Below are 20,350 nucleotides of genomic sequence, written 5' to 3' on the forward strand. Positions count from 1 at the left end.
CTTAATCCTTAGGACCATAAAGTTGGTGTATTTCCAGAAACATTTGTTGATTGGAAGTAAAATGTTATCTCTTCCAGTATAGAGTAAAATATTTCACTCGAACTGATGCTTCTACTATATAGTACATCCCTAGTCCTCTTCTGTCTGAATGTTTGATTTTTTGTGGCTGAAGTTATTTTGAATAACATTTAAGCGTGGCTGATATGATTTGTATTGATAATGCAGTATATGAAATTACTCTGGATATCATCATTCTTTGATGCTGAGACAATCAAGAGTTGAGCTACAAACAGTGTTGACAACATAGGCAAATGAGACGTGCTATATATTCAATACTCTGTCTTGTACAGCCACATCACAGTATTGCCTTTAAATATCTGGTAGGTTTCCAAATAACAAAATTCAAATGTTGAAGTCACAGATTAATTTCAAATTTATTTTAACCCTTGGAAAACACGGACTGATGCAGTTCTGAATATCTGGTACAAATCAGCCGATAATGCTATCTTGCAGGGTTTGGATAATAAAATAGTATCATCTTAAGATGGCAATTGTTGAAACCTTCATTAATTTTAAGAGAGGTTATAAGTTCACAGAGGTTTAGGAGGATTGGATGCTTGTTTCAGTTTTTTTGTTATGCCACTTAGCTTTATCTGTCTCTTAGTTTATTTAATTATTTATTAGGTTAAAAAAATAAAGCAAGGAATTGGCATTTTCTTGAAAGATAGGATTTGCTGTTTTCTGAGGAGTCTTGAAACAAAACTATATATTTCACTTGTTAGCTTTGTAAATTGAAATTTTTAAATTTTGTAAATTAAATTGAACATTGTATTTTATGTTGGAAAAAAATATTTGTTAGGTTGAGGGTTTTTTCCAATTAGAAGGGAAATCATTATTATCCCATATTTTGAAGAAAAAAAAAAAAAAAAAAGTGAAGTGATAACCAAGGACATTTTCTTACATTCTGCGTATTTATATCTTTTTTTTTTTCCCACAGGTGCAAATAGCTAAGTTATATAAGAATGGCCAAATGGCCCTTTGTTTTAATGCATGCCATCTTTGCACATACTTAGAACATTCACCAGTAATTTTATTTAATTTCTACATAGCTATTTTACAATTGCTCTTCCGTGGTGATTTTCTCATCAGTTTATTCAGTTAGCAACTGGAATAAAATGTGTGCATCCCAAGATAGTTATCACAGCTTCTTGATTAAGCTTCTGAATATAATTGTCTCCAAAGTTCTGGTGTTCAGATTGTGTAGAGTAGTTACTAAGATAAAGGCTCAAAATGGCTTTAATACAAAAATTGAAATAGACGTTCACAGCAGAAATAAATCAATAAGAGAATTGTACATTTTTATAAAAATATATTTTATATTTTACTCCCCCTACTTGGGAGTCAGGGAAATGAGTATACACAATGGATGTTGTTGAAGACATCTCCTCCCCTTCACACTCCATCCAGGGCGCAAAATAACATTCAGATGAATTGTTCTATCTTGTAACCTTTCCAGCAGCTGAAAAACAAGGTTACCCTCCATTATCTTGATTGTGCACTGAATCTGAAACAGGTTGAAGTGAACTAATGAGGGGAGGGGAGGGGAGGGGAGGGGAGGGGAGGGGAGGGGAGGGGAGGGGAGGGGAGGGGAGGGGAAAAAAGAAAGAAAAAAGAAAGAAAAAAGAAAGAAAAAAGAAAAAAGAACCTGTAGTGTACATACGTATGCTCTTTTTATTGAGTGACTGCAGAAGTAGAAGGTGGCATCCTTTAATTCTAGAACACTTTGTTAAGGACAATCAAAGCAGTTCCACAGGTCCTTTGAATGGTGAATGTTGATGGGAACTTCCCACTGGAAGTTGTATCCTTCCACCCTTGACTTGTACCTAAGCTGAAATAGTCTACGGATTCGTACTCTCCTTAATCATAAGAAATTGGAGTGAAATATCTTTTGAAACTCGTTCCAGGTTTACATTTCTGCAGTTTTGTGTAAGGGGAAAAATAGGGTTTAGTGAGATTGCAGTGCATTTTTGAATGTTTTCTTTTTCAAGTCTTAAGTGTCAACAGGCTGTGAGGTAGAAAAGGAAGTAGGAGAAGGTAGTCTTGATTCCTTGCTTGGGGCCAGATTCTCAGTGCTTTATGAAAATCCTGTGCTCAGGATATATAGATCTTCTTGTGACATATTAGAGGAGGTTCATCAGATAGAAAACCAGGAAAGTGGTGATCTCTGTTACTTCTGATCACTAACTTCTCCACCCCAACTTTGCTGAACCCAGCAGATTCTTTGATCTCATTAATACCTCTACTTTCCCATGCACTCATGATCTCATTCCTGAAGGCTTATCTGTCTGTCTATTCCTGACTCAGAAATTGCAGGTTACTTTTCTCCTCATTTGGCAATATGCAGGTGTGCCAAAGGAGAGCACAGTTTAGAAACATCCATGCAATGAAGAAGCTTTATCCTTAATTCTGCAGCTTGTAGCATTAAATCTTTTGTCTGTTCTTCACAGAGAAAAGAATGATAAGAAGTTGTTGTTTTTTCTTTCTTCTTCTGAATTCCCACTTTTGTCTAGAGCCCTGCTCTGCGTCCTCATATTTACAACCCTGTTGTTTCTGCAAATTATCCTATTATATAAATCTGCCTTTTTCCATACGGGTTGAGGAAAATGAGCAGTAGTTTAAAGCTTTGCTTTTCTATTTCTTAAGCTCTTACACATAAACGTAAATACATTTAACCAGAACTCACATGATATTTTCAGTGTATTGTGTTTGCATTTAGCATACATTGCCATACTAAGATACTGACTTTCTACTGTAACATTTTATGATATGGGTTGTGTTCCAGAATTGCTTTAGAAGCTGTAGCTATAGAAGGATAACTGTGTTTAATAAAATAGCACTGTATTTTGGTCTGTTCTCTCAAGTGCCTGGTGACAGGACGAGGGGGAATAGGCTTAAGTTGCGCCAGGGGAGTTTTAGGTTGGATCTTAGGAAGAACTTCTTTACTGAAAGGGTTGTTAGACATCGGAACAGGCTGCCCAGGAAAGTGGTGGAGTCACCATCCCTGGAAGTCTTTAAAAGACGTTTAGATGTGGAGCTTAGGGATATGGTTTAGTGGGGACTGTTAGCGTTAGGTCAGAGGTTGGACTCGATGATCTTGAGGTCTCTTCCAACCTAGAAATTCTGTGATTCTGTATAAAATCTAAAGCTGTTCATGTACAATGAACAAATTGTACATATCCCTTTAGCTTTCAGTGTGGCTAAGTGTTGTGAAGTACTAAAAAATCCATTGAGAGCTGTTAAATAGAATTCTGCAGGTGTTCGTGAGCTGCAGCTTATGCATCTGTTGTATGGAGATGCCTTGGAGTCAGGAAGTTCACGTGCATGGTTTCAGAAGTCAGAAGCTCCTTTATGCATTTTCAAGTACACAGCTGATAATGAGAAATTGTAACACTACAGTTGGTAGATTTTAAGTATCCTAAGAAAATCTTCATGTTTTATGAAAATAATTATTATCGACATATTTTAAAACATTGGCAAAATTCAGTTGTTTACTTGGTGGAAGATCAAGACCTCTGGACAGGCAGAAGAAAATCGTGCCAGCAGACAGTTATAGAATGATCTGCCTGCTTTGATATTTCTTGGACCTTTCCCAAAAAAAACTTGTTGCTGAGCACCATCAGGAAAGATTTTATAGTGGCTAGGATGGACAGAGGATATGGAATTTCCTATTTTTTTTTTTTAATAGGTATTTATGAACTGAAAAGTGTAAGTAATTGCTACTCTCTACTGAAAATTAAAGATGATGTTCTAATGTTTTTGCGTATGTAATTTAATTCATATAATTAATGACTATATATGTTTTGATTGTTTGTTTTTAGGTTAGTATGGAATCCTTGAAAGAGCTGGATCAGAGACTGTTTGAAATGTACATTGAATCCAAGGCAGATCCTATAGTTGGGTCATTAGAACCTGGCATTTACGCAGGATATTTTGACTGGAAAGATTGTCTTGTTCCAGCAGGTAAATATCTGCTTATTAAACTCTGAAATTATTTTAACAGTGATTGATAGGAATTAAAATATACTGTACAATTAAAAACTTTTCTCTAGTCTGTTTTTAACTTTTGACAAGTTCTTATTATAAGTTTTTCTCACAGATTTTACTTAGTTCCTAAATAATTTTTGAAATACCCCTGAATGATTAAAGCAGCTTTTATCATTGATAATCTCTTTAATGGTTGTTTTTTGTGATTATTTTGCTTCATTGCTTATATATAATAGAAATTATTATAAGAGACATCTTTGCTATTTTCTTATGAAATTCATTGAGATTGTTTGGAATTTTTTTCCAAAGAATCTGGCCACTTTGGTAATAGACATAATTACAGTTCTGAAAAGGTAAAATTATGAGCAAATGCATACTATAAAAGTAGTTCAGCAACAATTGTTAAACCATTGAAGAAGGGCAGGAATATGGTATTTAGAATGACTGAGATGTTAGTCATTTATTTAGGTGCTTTAAGAACCTCCATTTTAAGGAAGAATCTGATTTTTTTCAGCAGTGAATACTGTGCATGTTAACATTTAGGTCCTTTAAACATCATATTTGTCATTTCTAAAACTAATCCATCTAAATCACCATATGAATGTCTAGCTAATACGAAGTTGAAATTAGTTTTAGTAACAGTACTTGGAAGTTTGGAGGTGATCTACTATTAATTTTCAATAAATCAATGATTGACGTGACAATTTGTACTTTCTTGGTTTGATTGTTTCTCAGAGTTGCATATAGCAAGCTTAGTAGAAATTCTGTGGTACTTTGATAAGGGAGGTAATTACAAGAAGCACACTTGTAATCTGTGAATCAAGAGCTGCAGTGCTTGTTCACTGGGCTGTAAATACGCAAAAAACGTAGGGTTTGTTACTTTTGAGAAAAATATCTCTTTGATCTTTCTCTATTAATTTTGTGCTTGGAATATATGCTCTAATACAATATACAGCAGAAATAACTTAAATTTTCATCTTATACATTCACATTTATATATGAATAATGCATAATTTCTCATTGTGCTTGAAGTGTGTTTTTGCTTGACATGATTGTATTCCCAAAAGCAATGAGAAAGTTGTTGTGTCAGCTTTTTACGTGCTTAGTTCCCGATTCAGTGCATTGGGATCTACTTACACGACTCACACTACCTTTAGGATTGTTTTGTAGTATTTTTTTCATTTAAAGAGAATACCAAACTTCTATTAGAGGTGTGCCTTGGTCTGTTTATTTTCCAGATCGTTGTTGGTTTTACATACTTTATCTGCATCTTTTTCCCAGAATTCGAAGTGAAGGTGGTGTATATTAGCTTTCTGTACATGTCATAGTGTTGCACAACAGGTGTCAAGTTAAAGTGATAAAAAAGTTTTTCTGTTAATCCACAAAGTAAAGGTGTTAAGAAGAACATGTAGTCACTTCTTTACAAACTTCACCTTGATGATCCATCTTTCAGATGGATAAATCCTGTCAGTTGTACTGTATTGAATATTGGTATAACAAGTGTGACTTTAGCTTCAGTTTGTCTGCCTTTTGCCATAATTATATGATCTTGAAAATATGTGGGGATCTTAAGATAAAGTTAGTGACTGGGAAAGCCTTCCTTTTGGATGAGGTAAATGGACTTAATTATTGAAGAGGACTGAAAAACAAACAAACAACCTCTTCATGGGGCACATGCAAATCTGACTTTATCTAGTACTCAACCAAAAAAAAAATAATCAGCAAGCATATAGCTGATTTTTACAATAAACTTTTAGTCATAAACAAAACGAAATTGTACAGCAAAATTATATTTGAGAAAATGTACCCTTATATAATCCAAAAGATGCAGTATGTTGCAGTACTGCCATGCCATCTTTTTTTTTCCTTGAGAGGAAAATGAAAACAGAAAAAAAAATAGAATTAATCTTTAAGTATAACACGAAAAGTGTCAACATTATTAAACTAAAATAACATACAGATGACTGGGAATGGGCATGACCAAGTCGAGCATACTCAAGGACTTGTTAAAAGATCAACACATTAGTTTGGTAATGAAAAAAATGCATGTATCTAGTGGAAGTTAGCATCTGTGTTTCAGTAGTCCTTATGGCTGCAAAACTTAAAAATTTGATTTGAGTCATTTGGCCGGTTTAGATCTTGATTTTTGTAGCCTTGATTTTAAAAAAGGAAAGTGTTGATGGTGTTGGCAAGGCAAAACATTTAGGTGTCAGTTGTGTTCCTGAGGGGTGCTATAAATGGTATGTAGTATTGCATAGACAAAGTTATTTGGTGTTCGTTAGTGGATACAACTATTCTTGATAGCCAAGCCATGATAGTTTGTACTGAAGTTTTTTTGTATGGTGTATTAGCTTTCAATTTTGTATTAGCTTTCAAATACACTTGTTGTAGGATGAGGGTAAGTTTTGACAGTAACAGCTCTGATTTTAAAAGTAAGCAGTGGGAGAAGACATCAACTTGCCCATGTTTAAAAGATAAGGTAAGAATGTAAGTAACTTCACTGTTACAGTCTGAAACTTTCAAGCATTCCATCTGGACACTGAAAACTTGACCAGAGTTGGGGCCTATTGATGCCATGGATCAATGCAAAGGACATTTTGGAAAAAAATGTAACTATGAAAAATCTCAGGAATTGGTTAGAAATAACATTTAAGAATGTCCTGATAATGTGGTAATCCAGACCACAACTTAAATCCTGCAACTCTTCTGAACAATTGTGTTGGTCAAACACTAGCATGTACTCTGTTCTTGATGCTCCCCCTGCTGTTACCTAGCAAAAGGAAGAAACTGGAAGCTTGAATTCAAGTGCAGAGAACCAAATCTGGATTATCTAGGAAGATAATGGTTTTGGGTAGATGGAATTGTTCATGGGGAGAATATAAAAGTGGATAGAAAGTAGGGTGGCTGAAGTGGAAGCAACAGAGTGGAACAGAAAGATTGTGATAAAGACTGAGATCAACCAGGGAATGAAAGTGGAAAAAAAGGGAGAAAATAGGCATGGCTAAGCAAGGTAAACATAAATTAGGGTAGTATTTAGAAATAGAATTAAGACATGAACATATATATACAGCTATATGTATATATATACATATACATATATATACACATATATATACACATATAAAGGGATGCTGCAAGCAAGAGACAGACCTGAAATGAAATGCAAATAAAAAGGCAAATTTCCTGTTTTCCATTCTGTTTTTCTGTTAGCTTTTTTTTAAAAAAGCCAGTAAGTTTTTTGCAGAAAGCACACACAAAGACAGTCAAGTATAATTTAGTTTTTAAATAATAACATTATTTCCAACATGGGTACTTCTTCACGTGGGACTTGCTTCACAAAATGGAGGCTGTTTTGAAGATAAAAATGGATTTTAAATTAACTGGATCTGTTACAGGCAAAAAATCTACCCTCAGCTATAACAGATTTTGAAAAATCAATGAGGCATTAAATGGGAGGAAAAAATGGTGGATGCAGGATTGTGTCCCTGCCTGTGCAGGGTTTTTCTGTTTTTTGTTGTTAACTCAGTTGAGCGTTTTTGTCTTTATTTGTAAAATGCCTGCTTTGAATCCTGTCTATTTGAACATTCATATTTAATATACTTACCTGAAGTCTTGTAATATATCAACTATTCAGAAAAATCCTACCAAAAATCTTCATAGTCTATACTTTACGTCATTGATGCCCTTCCAGTAATTTGTCTGCAAGTATGGGGACACTATTTCCTTACATCACATAATTCATGGGAAAATGTAAGAATGGGAAATACTGTAATAAATGAACAGTTATGAAGAAGAAATTAGAATGAAATTAAGAAACCCATCTTTTTTGTAAGTTTGGAAAAACGTTTAATACTGAAGCTTTATACCCTGTTTCTCTCAGTGTGGAAAAAGCATACGCCCTGCCCTGTTAGGTAGTTGTCCTGTAATTATTAGATATTTACTTATACATATGTTTTTTGTTACAGTTTTAAATATAAGGGAGGGCAAATTCTTTGCATTGGGCAAATTTTAATTTAGCCTGTGTGCTAAAACTTTTATGACTTAGTTTTTCAATATATATGCCCTTTTCAATATGAAAGTTCTGAGTGTCAGTAAGAACTTGTACACAATGCAATTATATATTTGTCCCTTTATTTTGATCTAAGGAGTAACTCACTGCTGGTGGTAAAAGGCAGCATGATTAACTTATTTATTGTTAATAAATAACTTCATTTAAATTTTCATTATAATTTCAATTGCAACTTAGTGAGTCTTTACAACAAAGTCTTCAATTTTAACACGCAATAACAATGAAATCTTTTTTTTTGCTTGAAACATTGTTCTAATTTAGTGTATGTTTCTGACAGAATTAAGAGGGATGTAGGTGATAATGAGAAACATAGTGTTAAACAGTTGCCAGGTATGTTTTTTGATTATTTTTTGGTTTGTGTATAGAGGTCAATCATCTAGCTTGTCGTACAGGTTTTTTCCCCTCTACGTTCCATCTTTTTTGTTCTTATTTCATTGTGTTTTGTTTTGTTTGTTTGTTTTTTAATTTAATTTAAAATGCATATATTTCATCATAGTCACCTGACAAGTAAAATCAGACTCTAATCTCTTCTGGATTCCAAGTCTAGGGCCTCTTGGAAGGTTAACGAAGAAGTCGTATTACTTTGAATTTGGATAGAAAAGATTTTTGTGCACTGAAGTTTGTGCAGTATACGCAAAAGTATTTGTAGTATGGGGGCCTTCAATCTTTTAGATGATTAATATGTGGTATGCATGCAAATGTCAAATAATTTTTAATAATGTGGCAAGGGTAATTATATTTTATTTGTTTATATACAACTACTACATACAGAATCACAGAATCACAGAATTTTCTAGGTTGGAAGAGACCTCAAGATCATCGAGTCCAACCTCTGACCTAAAACTAACAGTCCCCATACATTTGAGACCATAGTCAGTGTGGCTGTACTTACCACACTGTACTTGTTTATTTTTCTAAGGAATTCAAGTACAGTGATCCTTCATTATTTATGAAATGCTGGCCTGCTGTGCAGTCTAGGCAACATTCATTCAAGATTCACAGTATACAGAGTTGCAGAGGTTAGTCTACCAATCTCAAAATATGTATCTTCTGTGTTTCACTGGCATTTTTTGTAGTATTTAAAATTTTACATTGCATTGAAAGTTTCAGGTAATCTCACACTTTCATATGGAAGTTGGTTGTTTGTGGTTTTTTTAGAAATTCGTTCTGTACTTGGCATAAGCGGAGTATAGTAGAGTTAAATCTGAATTTTATTTGTCACGGTAATGGAGAATTGTTTGAAACATTTCAAATATATCAAATGCCACTCTTATAGTAAAAGATTAAGTGCGTCAGATCTGCTAAATCAGATTTGATATACTTGTCACATCTCTTATCTGTTATTTGTCTAATTTAAAAATCTAATAAAAAATTTCTAATGGCAATAGCCTGATGAAAAGGTACTCAACAGTTAAACATGAAATATCAAAAGGCATATTTAATTTGTACTTACACAGCGACATACTTGTCAACCCTAACTTTTCTTCTTTTGTTTAATTTGGGGCACCAGCACCCTGCTTACATTTAAGATGACAAGTGCATTTACATCTAAAAAACATTTGGATATAGTAGATTTTTTTTTTTTTTTTTGAGAAATAGGCAATTACTTTTTGACTGAAATGCACAAAATAGTTTGGTTTGAAATCTCTGTAACCCTTTAGATTGCTTCTAACATTTCAAATGAATGGTTTCAGAATTAATCTTACTCGGTTTAGATGATTTTGAATTCTCACAGATCAAACTAGTGATGCCCTGGGTTTAGGAATTGTATTTCTTTTCGTTCTTAATAAAGCCAAATTCTGCTATTTCATTGCAGGGTTAAACAGAGAGAAAACAGTGGTGTTTTTTACAGTTCTGTTACATATACAAAATAGATTATCTAATGTTTAAAAAATGTCTTATGCAATGGCAAATAAAGCTGCAAAAGGACTTGTCAGTTATGCTTTTTTTTGTTACAAAATGCTTGTTACCTGTTTGTGATGCAGTCGTGGATATATTCCATTAGTTACTTAATTTCATCCAGCTCGTGGACTAAAAGCAGAGGGTGCAGGCTGAAGCCTTACATGCCTTACAGTTTGCCCATTCTTGCACTGTGTACAAATGTATTTCGTTTTACTGCAGCGTTTAAGTTTTCAGAAAGTACAGGTTGTTCAGGGTCAGTGAGAGTTGGTAACTGAAAAGGGAACTTACCTTTAACTGCTAGCAACTGCAGCAGCAAGTGATTTTTTTTCTTTTTTTTCTTTTTTATCCAGCAGTTAAGTATAGTTGGGTCTTTTTTCTAAGTCCTGGAAGAACTGAGCTGCTGCCAGCTCATCTTGGAAGTGTGAAGGGAAAAAAACAGTGCTGCACAAAAGCATTTGAAAAAAAAAGCTGTGTATGTAGATATGCTGTGCGTTTGTGAAGCAACTTTTTTGAACACTAATGTTCTTATACACAGTACTTCTTACGTGCTGTTATTAAAGTATGCTGGTTTTGATTCAAACTAACTGCATTTACAACATCCATTAATAAACTGATGTTTTGTCATTATAGCAAAGAAATATTAACAATGTTCTGCATCAACAATTAAAATCTTACTAGAATGAGTTGAATTCAAAATCCTTAAATGACATGTCAGCACATACGATACTCCATCTGTTGCATGACTGCTCTTCCTTCATCTGGCACACTACACATAATTCTTGACAGAGTAGAATGGTGTACTAAAACCTCAGTGGTATTCGTACCATACCTGTTAAACTCATTTTGTAAAAAATAATAAAATAGAATAATAATTTGCTTCTTGATACATAAGCACAAACTTTAACGCACGTTTCAAAATACCTTCATTTGTGTAATTTCATTTTAACCTCAGATTTTTCTTCAATTTCACTTTCAGACCTCCACTTTTCATTACATTTCTTACTTCTGGCAACAGTGAGATTTCTTTAACAGATTACGTTCGTGACTGAATTATTAATATTAAAGGTCATTCTAGCTGGGGAAATGGAGTGGACATCATACCTTCTCAGTCATAGGGAACAGTTACAAAAGATGAGAACAGAAGAAACATCTGTTTCTCCAATTTCCTGTAGCTTCTGCCAGGACATTTCTTTGATTTCAAGCTACTATAGAAATCCCAGTATCCATCCTGGATAGACATTTCGTTCTCCATGACTTCACATGCTACATAGTGAGTTGCACTTGCATGTAGACTGCATTAGGTATCTTCTTGTGCCTCTGCACACATCTTACATTAAATTTTTTCTGCTCCTAAAGACTTTTAGTCAGGTTTCTTGTTGGCTGCTCTCAGGAGACTCCTGACTCTAGGTGTGCAGGAATGCAGTAGGACGTCATCTGCAATTTAACCAGGTTACTACTTATCATCATGCTTTGCGCATGTCTGCCTTTACTCACAGTTCTGTTTTATAACGTTTTCTTCCAGTAAGACTGCTAGTAGTTATGTACTAGACTGTTATCCATTTCTCTCCCAACTTCACTTTGGCTTTACCTGTCAAACCCATTCCTGCAATGTCTTGTGGCATTTCTGTCTACGCTCTGCTGAGGACCATGATTTGGGAATTACGCTCCAACTTGATTTTAGTAGAATCCATTTTGATTTTAGGTAGAATATGGGGATAGTTTCATCCCATACATTTAGCATGACCTTCAGTGTTTGCAGAATCCAGACTTCAAATAATAATCTCTTTGTGTCCATTTTCCCATAACGTGTCACCAAGTCTTAGAATTCCAACATTCAGCAAATTATGACTGTTTATGTAGATCAGCATTTGATTGAAGAGTTCAAAGCTGTTTTCATAAGGTGAGCTTATTACCAAACACGGACACTTACGCATCTTTGTGTAATATAAGCTCTAGAAAGTCTGTATTTTCTATTGAGGGGCAAAAGGACTTTTTCTTTCACCATTGCAACTGTTTGTAACTAGACAGCCAGCTTTCGTTTGTTTGTTGTTTTTTTTTTTTCCCTCCAGATTCAAAAACCAACATATTATTTATTATTGACTTGCACGTCTTTGTTGAGAACAAATTTGTGATAGCTAGAACAACTAGATTTTTTCACCCTATTTATACACCTGCCTTCCCAGAAGAGAAGAAAGAAATATGTGTATGCAAAGCCTTGTCGTTGCATAATAACACACTGTACTGGAGCTGGCTTTGAACTTCTAAGAGCACCAAAACATTTCCTACTGAAAATCCATCAAGGAGACTGCCTTCTCTGAAGAAAGAGGCATTGTGAAATCAGACAGCTTCTTGAATACTTTCTTTTGGGTTCTGTATCTTCCAATATTTAGGCATTTTAAATGTTTGGAAGCCAATGTATCAGATACGAGCTATGATCTTCAAAGTGTAATAGGTATTTATTTGCTAAAAGATATTAAGCATAGTTTAGCTTCATGTGTTTGTAAGCATATTATTTTCACTTTTTAAGTGGAGTTTAGAAGTTAATTTAAGGGATTTTATGTGATTTTTTTCTAATATGAAGGTCTGATATGGTAGGTTGCTTTCATACGAACAAACATTTTTGTCAGTTTGATCCCTTTAAAGTTGTTGTCTTTTTCTTTGCTGGTGAAATACTCATCTAAGAGAAGAGGGTCATTTAGATTATCTCCTTTAATTAACCAGTAACTGCTCTTCACATGTTGGTTTTAGAAAATGCTTGACATAATTAAATGAACTAGTAAATATTTCCAAAGCTAGAGCTCTCTTTCTTGGAAAGCATTCTGGGGGATGAAGAAAACCTGCTGGGAATGGAGGAGAGGATCTTTTGTAGGAAAAGTCAGACCTTTATTCAAATACAGCTTTTTCCTGGATTCTTCCCCTCCATATCCTTTGGGTAGCCCCATGTCACTGTAATGAGGTGGGAAAAACTTTTGGAGCATGGGCAAGTTGGGTTTGTGGGTTGGGCAAATGACTAATTTTTGGAATGAATGAATGGGAGGGGTGAGAGTGGAAGAACTCTTTGATATTTCAGGTGGGTTTGGGAGCCGTAGCTGAAGACCAGGAAGGTAAGGGAGGTATGATGACTGCTTGTACAAAAAGGCAAAAGCTTAGAACTCCAAGTAAATAATTACTGTTACTCATACTTGTTTTTATTTGATTACGAGTTTGATTATAAGAAAAAAAATAAAATAAGATAAAACCTTGCCTTGGTTCTGAATGAGGTGTTTGAATGGGTTTACTGTTAGACTGCTCCTTTAATAGTTACCCTTAGAGGCTAGATTTGTATTATTTTCTTGATAATGCTCAATGTAACTTCTGCAATACTCTTTAACAGTCTGAGGTATAATGAAACAATCAGAGGGAAAGAAAGCCACATGCAAAAACTGTAGTCTCAAACTGTATCGGGTTGTCCCAGACTCCTCAGTTAGGCTTTTTACTTTGGGCTTACTCTCATCCTACAAAGATTTCTTTCCTCAGGTGTGCACACTGTAGATGCTTTGCTTTCGCTGCAGTAATATTTAGCAGAGTAATTCTTGCTGCTAAAAAGAGTTTGGGACCATTCTTTTCTTGTACTCTGGAACTGTCCCTTTGGCAGTCTCTAACCAGAATCCAAAGGCATTCCTGCTTGCACTGCTACTGCTTGGCTGTCAGTTAGTCTGTGTGCCATGGTCTTGTATTGATGCAACTAATTTTTTACTCTACAGCATTTGGCTATATACATTTCAGAAACATTACTGAGATATCTCTTTTCTGCTATTTTATATTTAAATGCATTTGCTCTTTTGGAACAGTGGCATTTTTTCATATTGTGTTAGCACACAATTCAATTTCCCATTTCGAGGCTGTCAGTGCTGCAGACAAAATCCTGTTGAAATAAAGACATCTGTTCTGAAAGTTGGGCTCAAGACAGCCTATGCTATAGAAACTAATGCAGTAGAAACTGGGGAACAGTTTAGCAGATCATATGAAGGCCATGCTCACAGTTTTAGACGTGTGTATGCACAGGAGCACTTTGAGGTGAAGAAGCATTTACAGGTCTCAATATTTGGGAAACTTTGGTGTGTTATTGTTACTCATAGGTGACTGTGGCTCTCATTTCTGTTAATGGCTGATCTGTAGTAGAGGTTTGTGCCTGCTGCTGCTTCTACCTAAGTCATAGTCCTCTAACTGAAATTATAAGGGTTCCGAATTTTGCTTTTAAAGTCCCAAGTTAAAAGCTTGCTTTTGTTCTAGGTAAACTAAACTGTGTCAAAACTGCTAGACTTAGCAGAGAGCTGCCAGAATGATGACAGACGTTACTCAGTCTTCCTATATGGTTCCTATACATGATACTTGTGCTTAAAGAATAGTTTTGTCATGTTAACCTTTGGCATGTAGGTACTAGTTAAAAACAGTCCGCAGCACTGTGCGTTCCCCCCCCGATAACGATGCTTACTGACTTGTTGTGGGGATCCTTCAAGAGCTGTACGGATATATAGTGATGCAGTAGTTCCTATACCACCTGTGCAGATGCAGACAATTGTAAAAATATCTGAAAGTTGCCCAAGATGATTCATCAGGAAAGGTCCAAAAGCATTGACGTATTCAGTAAAGATATCGGTCACTTCGTTTTCTGGTTACAGCTTGAAATGCTGCAAATGGGGATTGTGGTCAGTAGTAAAACAAGTACTGAATTCAGGACATAAAAGGTGTGATAAAGATGAACATTTTCTAATCCATGAATGTGTACTGTAGCTAAGGATGTTTAGTTCTTAATATTTTAAAAACACTGATGAAAATACAGTCTCCAAAATGTACCTTGTTACTTTTGACAGCTAAATAAGCTAGCAGAGTGGGAAAATAGTTGCCTACTCCAAGCTTCGGTAACACTTTCTGCCCTGGGGTATGTTTTTATGTTAAAAATTTTAGTCTCAGCTTTCTATACAAAAATTCTATACAAAATTCGGCCTAGAGCATATTCTCCGTATAGCCAAGTTATCAAGCCCTTGAACTCTTACTTTTTAAGTGGGAAAATATGATAGACTTCTAACAGTACAGCAGATCTGTTGTAATAAAAAGCATTTCATTAGCTTAAAATTTCTTTACACAACGAATAGCAATTTAAATTTAATGAAACACTTAAACTTTATTGATGTTTGGATGAAATTATAGTGCTGGACTTGTTCAGTGGTTGAAGTAATTCAAAATTATTAAAATCCTTTACTTTGAACTGTGAAAAATCTTAAGCTTTCCAGTTATTGTGGGTCACTCCTGAGTCCGGATAGCTTCCAAATGTTAAATTTGGACTTGAACAATTTTTACAGATCTATTGTTCAGGTCATGCAAAGACATTCTTCATTTCAAACTCTTGCCCTTTTCAAAATGCAGTTTGGATTCAGTGAAACTTGGAAGTGAAAAACTATGAAATAGTAAGTTTGGAAGCCAGGGAGAGTTCTCACCTTCACTCTAATAAATAGGATAAACATGCGATCTCACTAGGTTGCTGTGTGCCTAGCAAATTTTTTTTATCTTTTTTTTTGTTTTCTTTTTCCTTGCAGAGTAGAGGGCAGTAAGTGCTTTTTGTTTGTTCGTTTGTTTGTTTTTTACTGCAGTAATATCTCTAAAAGCTGCTGTGGTATGGTTCCAAGTCACTGCATATGTAAACACACAGATAAATAACATTCTGCCCTAAGTCCAGCTTATGGCATTGTTTGGTCATAAATTTAAAGTATACTCTTGTGAGTAGTTGATTTACCAATCCACAGGCCTTTGACTTCAGTAGATGCTGCAGTCTTCAATACCTACGTTGGTAGAAGTAAGGACTGTCTGAAAGTCAAAATGATGACTACTTCTTCAGTCATCACAGGTTATCACATCTGTGAAAAAGAAAGTACATTTTACCATAGAAACTGAATCTGAGAATTGTCCTTTGTACATCTTCCAGGGAATACACTAGATCTGTATGCAACCAAAATCCCTTTCTTCCTTTAGGTCTTTCCCATGACTCTATACTTCTACTATGCCTCCAGAATATTGCTGCTTATATATGTTTGCCTCTAAGGTAATACCCTGGCATCGATTTGGTTGCTGGTTTACTGAATTTAATTAATAAGGACAAATAAATCCTGTGTATTGACAAATGCACAGGCAGTTTGGAAGAAAGTATGTAAAAATATTAACAGTTTTGTGGTTTAGTTCAGTGTGGTGATTGCTTGCATTTTTTTTGAGTTAACATTCACAGACCTTTGCAGAATTGATATCCAAAAGTATGGGGTTTTATGTTATATCCATGCCCCATCATAGGAAAAGTTACTTTGACCTGCCTGTTACAATTTTACTACAGGTACAATTCAGTAGCAATAGTACAATTATTTTTTTAAGTTGCTAACAAAACTATGCAGTAAAAGACAGAAAAAAAAAAAAGTATATCTTATTGCTGCTAGTAATCCTGTTTCTCAAAACATCGCTTTTCTTATTTAAAGTCACTTTTTGGAAGTCCATGCTCTACTTTCATTTTCTGTGTTTGCTTTCTGATTTACTTACCAAAGTATATCTGTCTGAAGTCAGTGTAATAAGTATAAGATATATGGATATTTTTACGGGTGATTATTTTTTTTCCTGTAGCTTGAAGGTCAGACGGATGCAAGACATAACTGGACACTAAAATTTTAGTGTCTGTATTGTTCCGAGTACTTTGATGTGACATTGGTCTCTTTTGGATCAATCGGCTTCAGTTTTCTGATTTCTTATAATAATAATGTTTGAGTGACAAGCAAAGTAAATTCATAAACATAGTATATCTCTAAACCCATTCTTCGTTTATGAAATTGCTGTCATTTTGCATATGACAGGCTATTATTACAGTAACAGTGACTTCAGGAATTGAGAAGAACACACAGTTTCCTGAGCGAGTCTGTTTTGAAAGGTTTTAATAATTTTAGGTTTTATAAAATCATGAAAGGACACCTTCAGGGTGCCTTAAAAATGATGTGTTTGAAAGAAATAAATGAATATTCTTGCAGACTATGCTTGGTTTGTGTTAATGAAAGGAAATATTGCTTGAGATTTTTGGATTCAACTGTTCTCAGTTTTGATAGAGATGTTGATTTTTAGCATACTTTATGGTTAACAAAATGACTTGCTTTTGCCATTGAACTGGTCATCTGGTATCTTAATGGTGCATATAGCTCTTTTTATCTGTGAAACACATCTTCTTAAACTGTCATCTCTCACCACTGCATAAATCCTCCTGCACTGGGACATAGGGTGGCAGTGTGAAGGGTCGGTTTATCTTGCTGGCTTCGACCCCTCACTGACATCTCTTGTCACTGTCACGTTAGCACCCAGGTGTTAACACAAGTATCTGTAGATTGAGAGGTGTGTTTCAGCTTGGCAAGGACCACTGAACGTGATGAGTTGTAACACAGAGGGTTTTGGAACCTTTTGTCTAAATTGTGAGATGAGAGGGGTGCGATTGGTTTCTTTTTTTCCTAAATGGCTCATTTGTCAAGAATTTTGAAAAGCCTCTAGGTCAATGATGAGCCGGGCACAGCACTGGAAACCGTGAGGGTACCAGGTTTCTAATGAACATAGGTACTAGTTTTAGAAGATGATGATAATTTAGTATGTCCACCGCCCCCCAAATGCTCTGTTCTGCAGTTTCTTGATTTTTCCAAAGTCTGACAAAAACCCAGAGAGAATTTTTAAGCAGCAGCGTAGTTTCCTGGTCAGTTGCTCTAACTTTATTTTCTGAGATGTGTTGGTGCAGATGGCACTTTTGAAAATGCGTGCGGTGTATATCAAATCTATATGCTAAGCAGTCTGTGCCCTCTTCTGTACAATATCACGTCTTGTTTCTCTTGCTCACAGACACTGGAAACTTAAGGATGTTCTGCAGACAGGAAACACCCATTCACTTTCCACATGGTCAAATGTCATTTTCTTGGACAGAAGCATCTCAGTCTTGCCTTACAAACTGCTGAAATCACTGGGAACCTAGTCATACCAGGGATGTGCGTTCTGCTGATTTTTCATCACCTTACATACTAGTTATTAATACTCTCTGCTTTGTCAAAAGAAAAGGCTCCAGCGCTTAAAAAAACACACTGTTCTTTGGGTGGAAATCTAGTGATTATAGGACTTACATACATAATGCTATGACTTTTATGTGATGAAAATGATAGAGAGGCATAGGGAGGGAATTTGCTTAAAAAATAAGATTTTTTTCTTGTGGAGAATAAAACTATATTTTCTTAGGAAGATGTCCTACATCTCTAGTGGATTGCTAATAGAAGAAGTTCAGATAACGCTGAGGCGTGATTAGATGTATTTATATAAAGAAGGAGGGTTTGTTATATTTAAGAAACTTGTACGTGAATTTCATTCTTCAGAGCCTATTTTTCCCACTCAGGGAGAACAATGGTTTTGTTTTGGGTAGCGTATGTCATGTTGTAGCTGGGTGAAATGTCTTCTCTCACAGAACAATTTTTTCATCTACCTCAAATGAGCTACTTTAAAATATCTGATGCTTTGATTATTTTATACCGTTGGGGTTCCTCTTAAATCACACAGCCACTTATATTCAGACAAAAAAAGACCTAACAACCCCACCACTGTTACTACTGAAGTAGATGCAGTAAGATATATATATACATATTCATTTTTTATTTTTTTTAATGGGCTGCTAAATCTGTATGGGAACACACTGTTGGCTGTGAAGTGTTTGTATTCATATTCGGTATCAAGGTTATGTTCATGAGTTAATTGCCTGGTGCATACCAGGCAATGTTGTTAATAGCTAAACGACAACAAAAAATCAAGTTTCCATGGGTCATGTATCTCAAGCACTGTGCTCTGCTAAGAATTATTGATATATTTGTTCACAGGGGGTATTCGGGTGACATGATGCCTATGTATGTTTTTGATGATGATGTGTGGATAGCTATCAGCTCCAAATTAAGTTGTTGGTGTTTTGTTGTTATTGTTGTTTTTGAATTAGTGCATAGGCATTTTGTTTCGTGTAGGGCTTTTTGATTGTTTCTGTTGTATGTCTTTTGCCATTTATATCTCTTATTGCCTGATTAATGGGTTGAAATTTGGTTTATTCTGCAATAATTAAAGTAATTTGAAAGTTTTTGTGGTTCAGTTCTGAGTGTGGTATGCAGCATCCTTAGCTCATGACCTTCAGGTCTGGGTTGGTAAAATGCCCTTTACATTTTATGTTACTGTGTCTGGTAAAAGAAATGGAAGTAAATCCATCTCCTAACAAAATCTGTTAACAAAATTTGGACATATTGAACTGGCCTTCAGCTACCTGCACATCTTTTAAGTATTAGATGCTAGCAAAGATCTCTTCTTCCCAAGTGAAGCACTGTTAGACTCTATTTCCTGTTGTAGCCTTTGGCCTTTACAGGCTTTTCTCCTTACCTTCTGAATAATAAAGCAGACTATATTCTCTCCCAGGAAGCAGTGGATTTTAATGTGAGCAGTAAGGACTGGAAAGCAGCAAATATGTTCAACTGCAGGCTTCTTCAGCTCTCCCTCAGATCCAGGTTTGATGGAGTAGCAGACAGTTCACAATGTCAGCAGCAGCTTTGTTAAAAACATCTTAGTTTGGGCTATGCACAAGGGCTCAGTATAATTCTCTCAGCGTCCTCTTCTTGTAGACTGAAGTCTATGCGTAGATGAAGATATTAATCACAGTATTGGCAGTCTTTAGAGCTCTTGCTACTCCCAGCCAGCTGAAACACAGAAACTTTCAGGTTCTTTGAATATTATGACATAACTTCTGTTGTTTGAATTAAAATAGTTCAAAAAGTACAAGTAATGTAAGACTTGAAAGCCTTCATGTTTAATGTTTTTGGAAAGTAATTTTGTGGCTACCTGTGTCAAGTCTTTCAAGTGACACTCACTGCTACAACGAGATAGTGTCATGGCTGAAAATAAGAACAAGGCAAGTAATTCAAAAATGCAGTGCTCTGGCCTTCAGTTCTCAAAGTATTTGGCCAGACTGACACTCAGCAATTAGATTTTGCCCTGTCTTGTGTCAGAACTGTGCTTCTAAAAGCATTTTCCTAGATAGATTACAAGTAATTCTTAATTCATTAAACTTCAATTTTTAATAGCTATTTTTAGGTCAGTTTTAGTTCTTCCCACTTTTTCTACAATTCCTAATGAGTTGTATGTTTGTGATAAGCATGGAATCATCCAGGTTGGAAAAGACCTCTAAGATCATCATAAGTTGTAAATCTAGACGTTTCTTGAAGACCTCCAGGGATGGTGACCTATGCAGAGGAGAATTTCAAGTAAACATTAATC

The 20,350-nt window shown here is 35.2% G+C and overlaps 1 protein-coding gene across 3 annotated transcripts in view; it reads left to right on the plus strand.

Moving 5' to 3' along the window:
* EXOC2 (exocyst complex component 2) overlaps window positions 1-20,350 on the plus strand; it is a 149,562-nt gene that overhangs the window by 110,043 nt on the left and 19,169 nt on the right. For all 3 annotated transcript variants that reach the window (XM_068670943.1, XM_068670942.1, XM_068670944.1), the window contains exon 23: window positions 3,879-4,020. In XM_068670943.1, coding sequence (XP_068527044.1) covers window positions 3,879-4,020 — 142 coding nt within the window. The remainder of the gene's footprint in view (window positions 1-3,878; window positions 4,021-20,350) is intronic.

The sequence above is a fragment of the Anas acuta genome, chromosome 2 (assembly GCF_963932015.1).
Source record: "Anas acuta chromosome 2, bAnaAcu1.1, whole genome shotgun sequence".
NCBI lineage: Eukaryota > Metazoa > Chordata > Aves > Anseriformes > Anatidae > Anas > Anas acuta.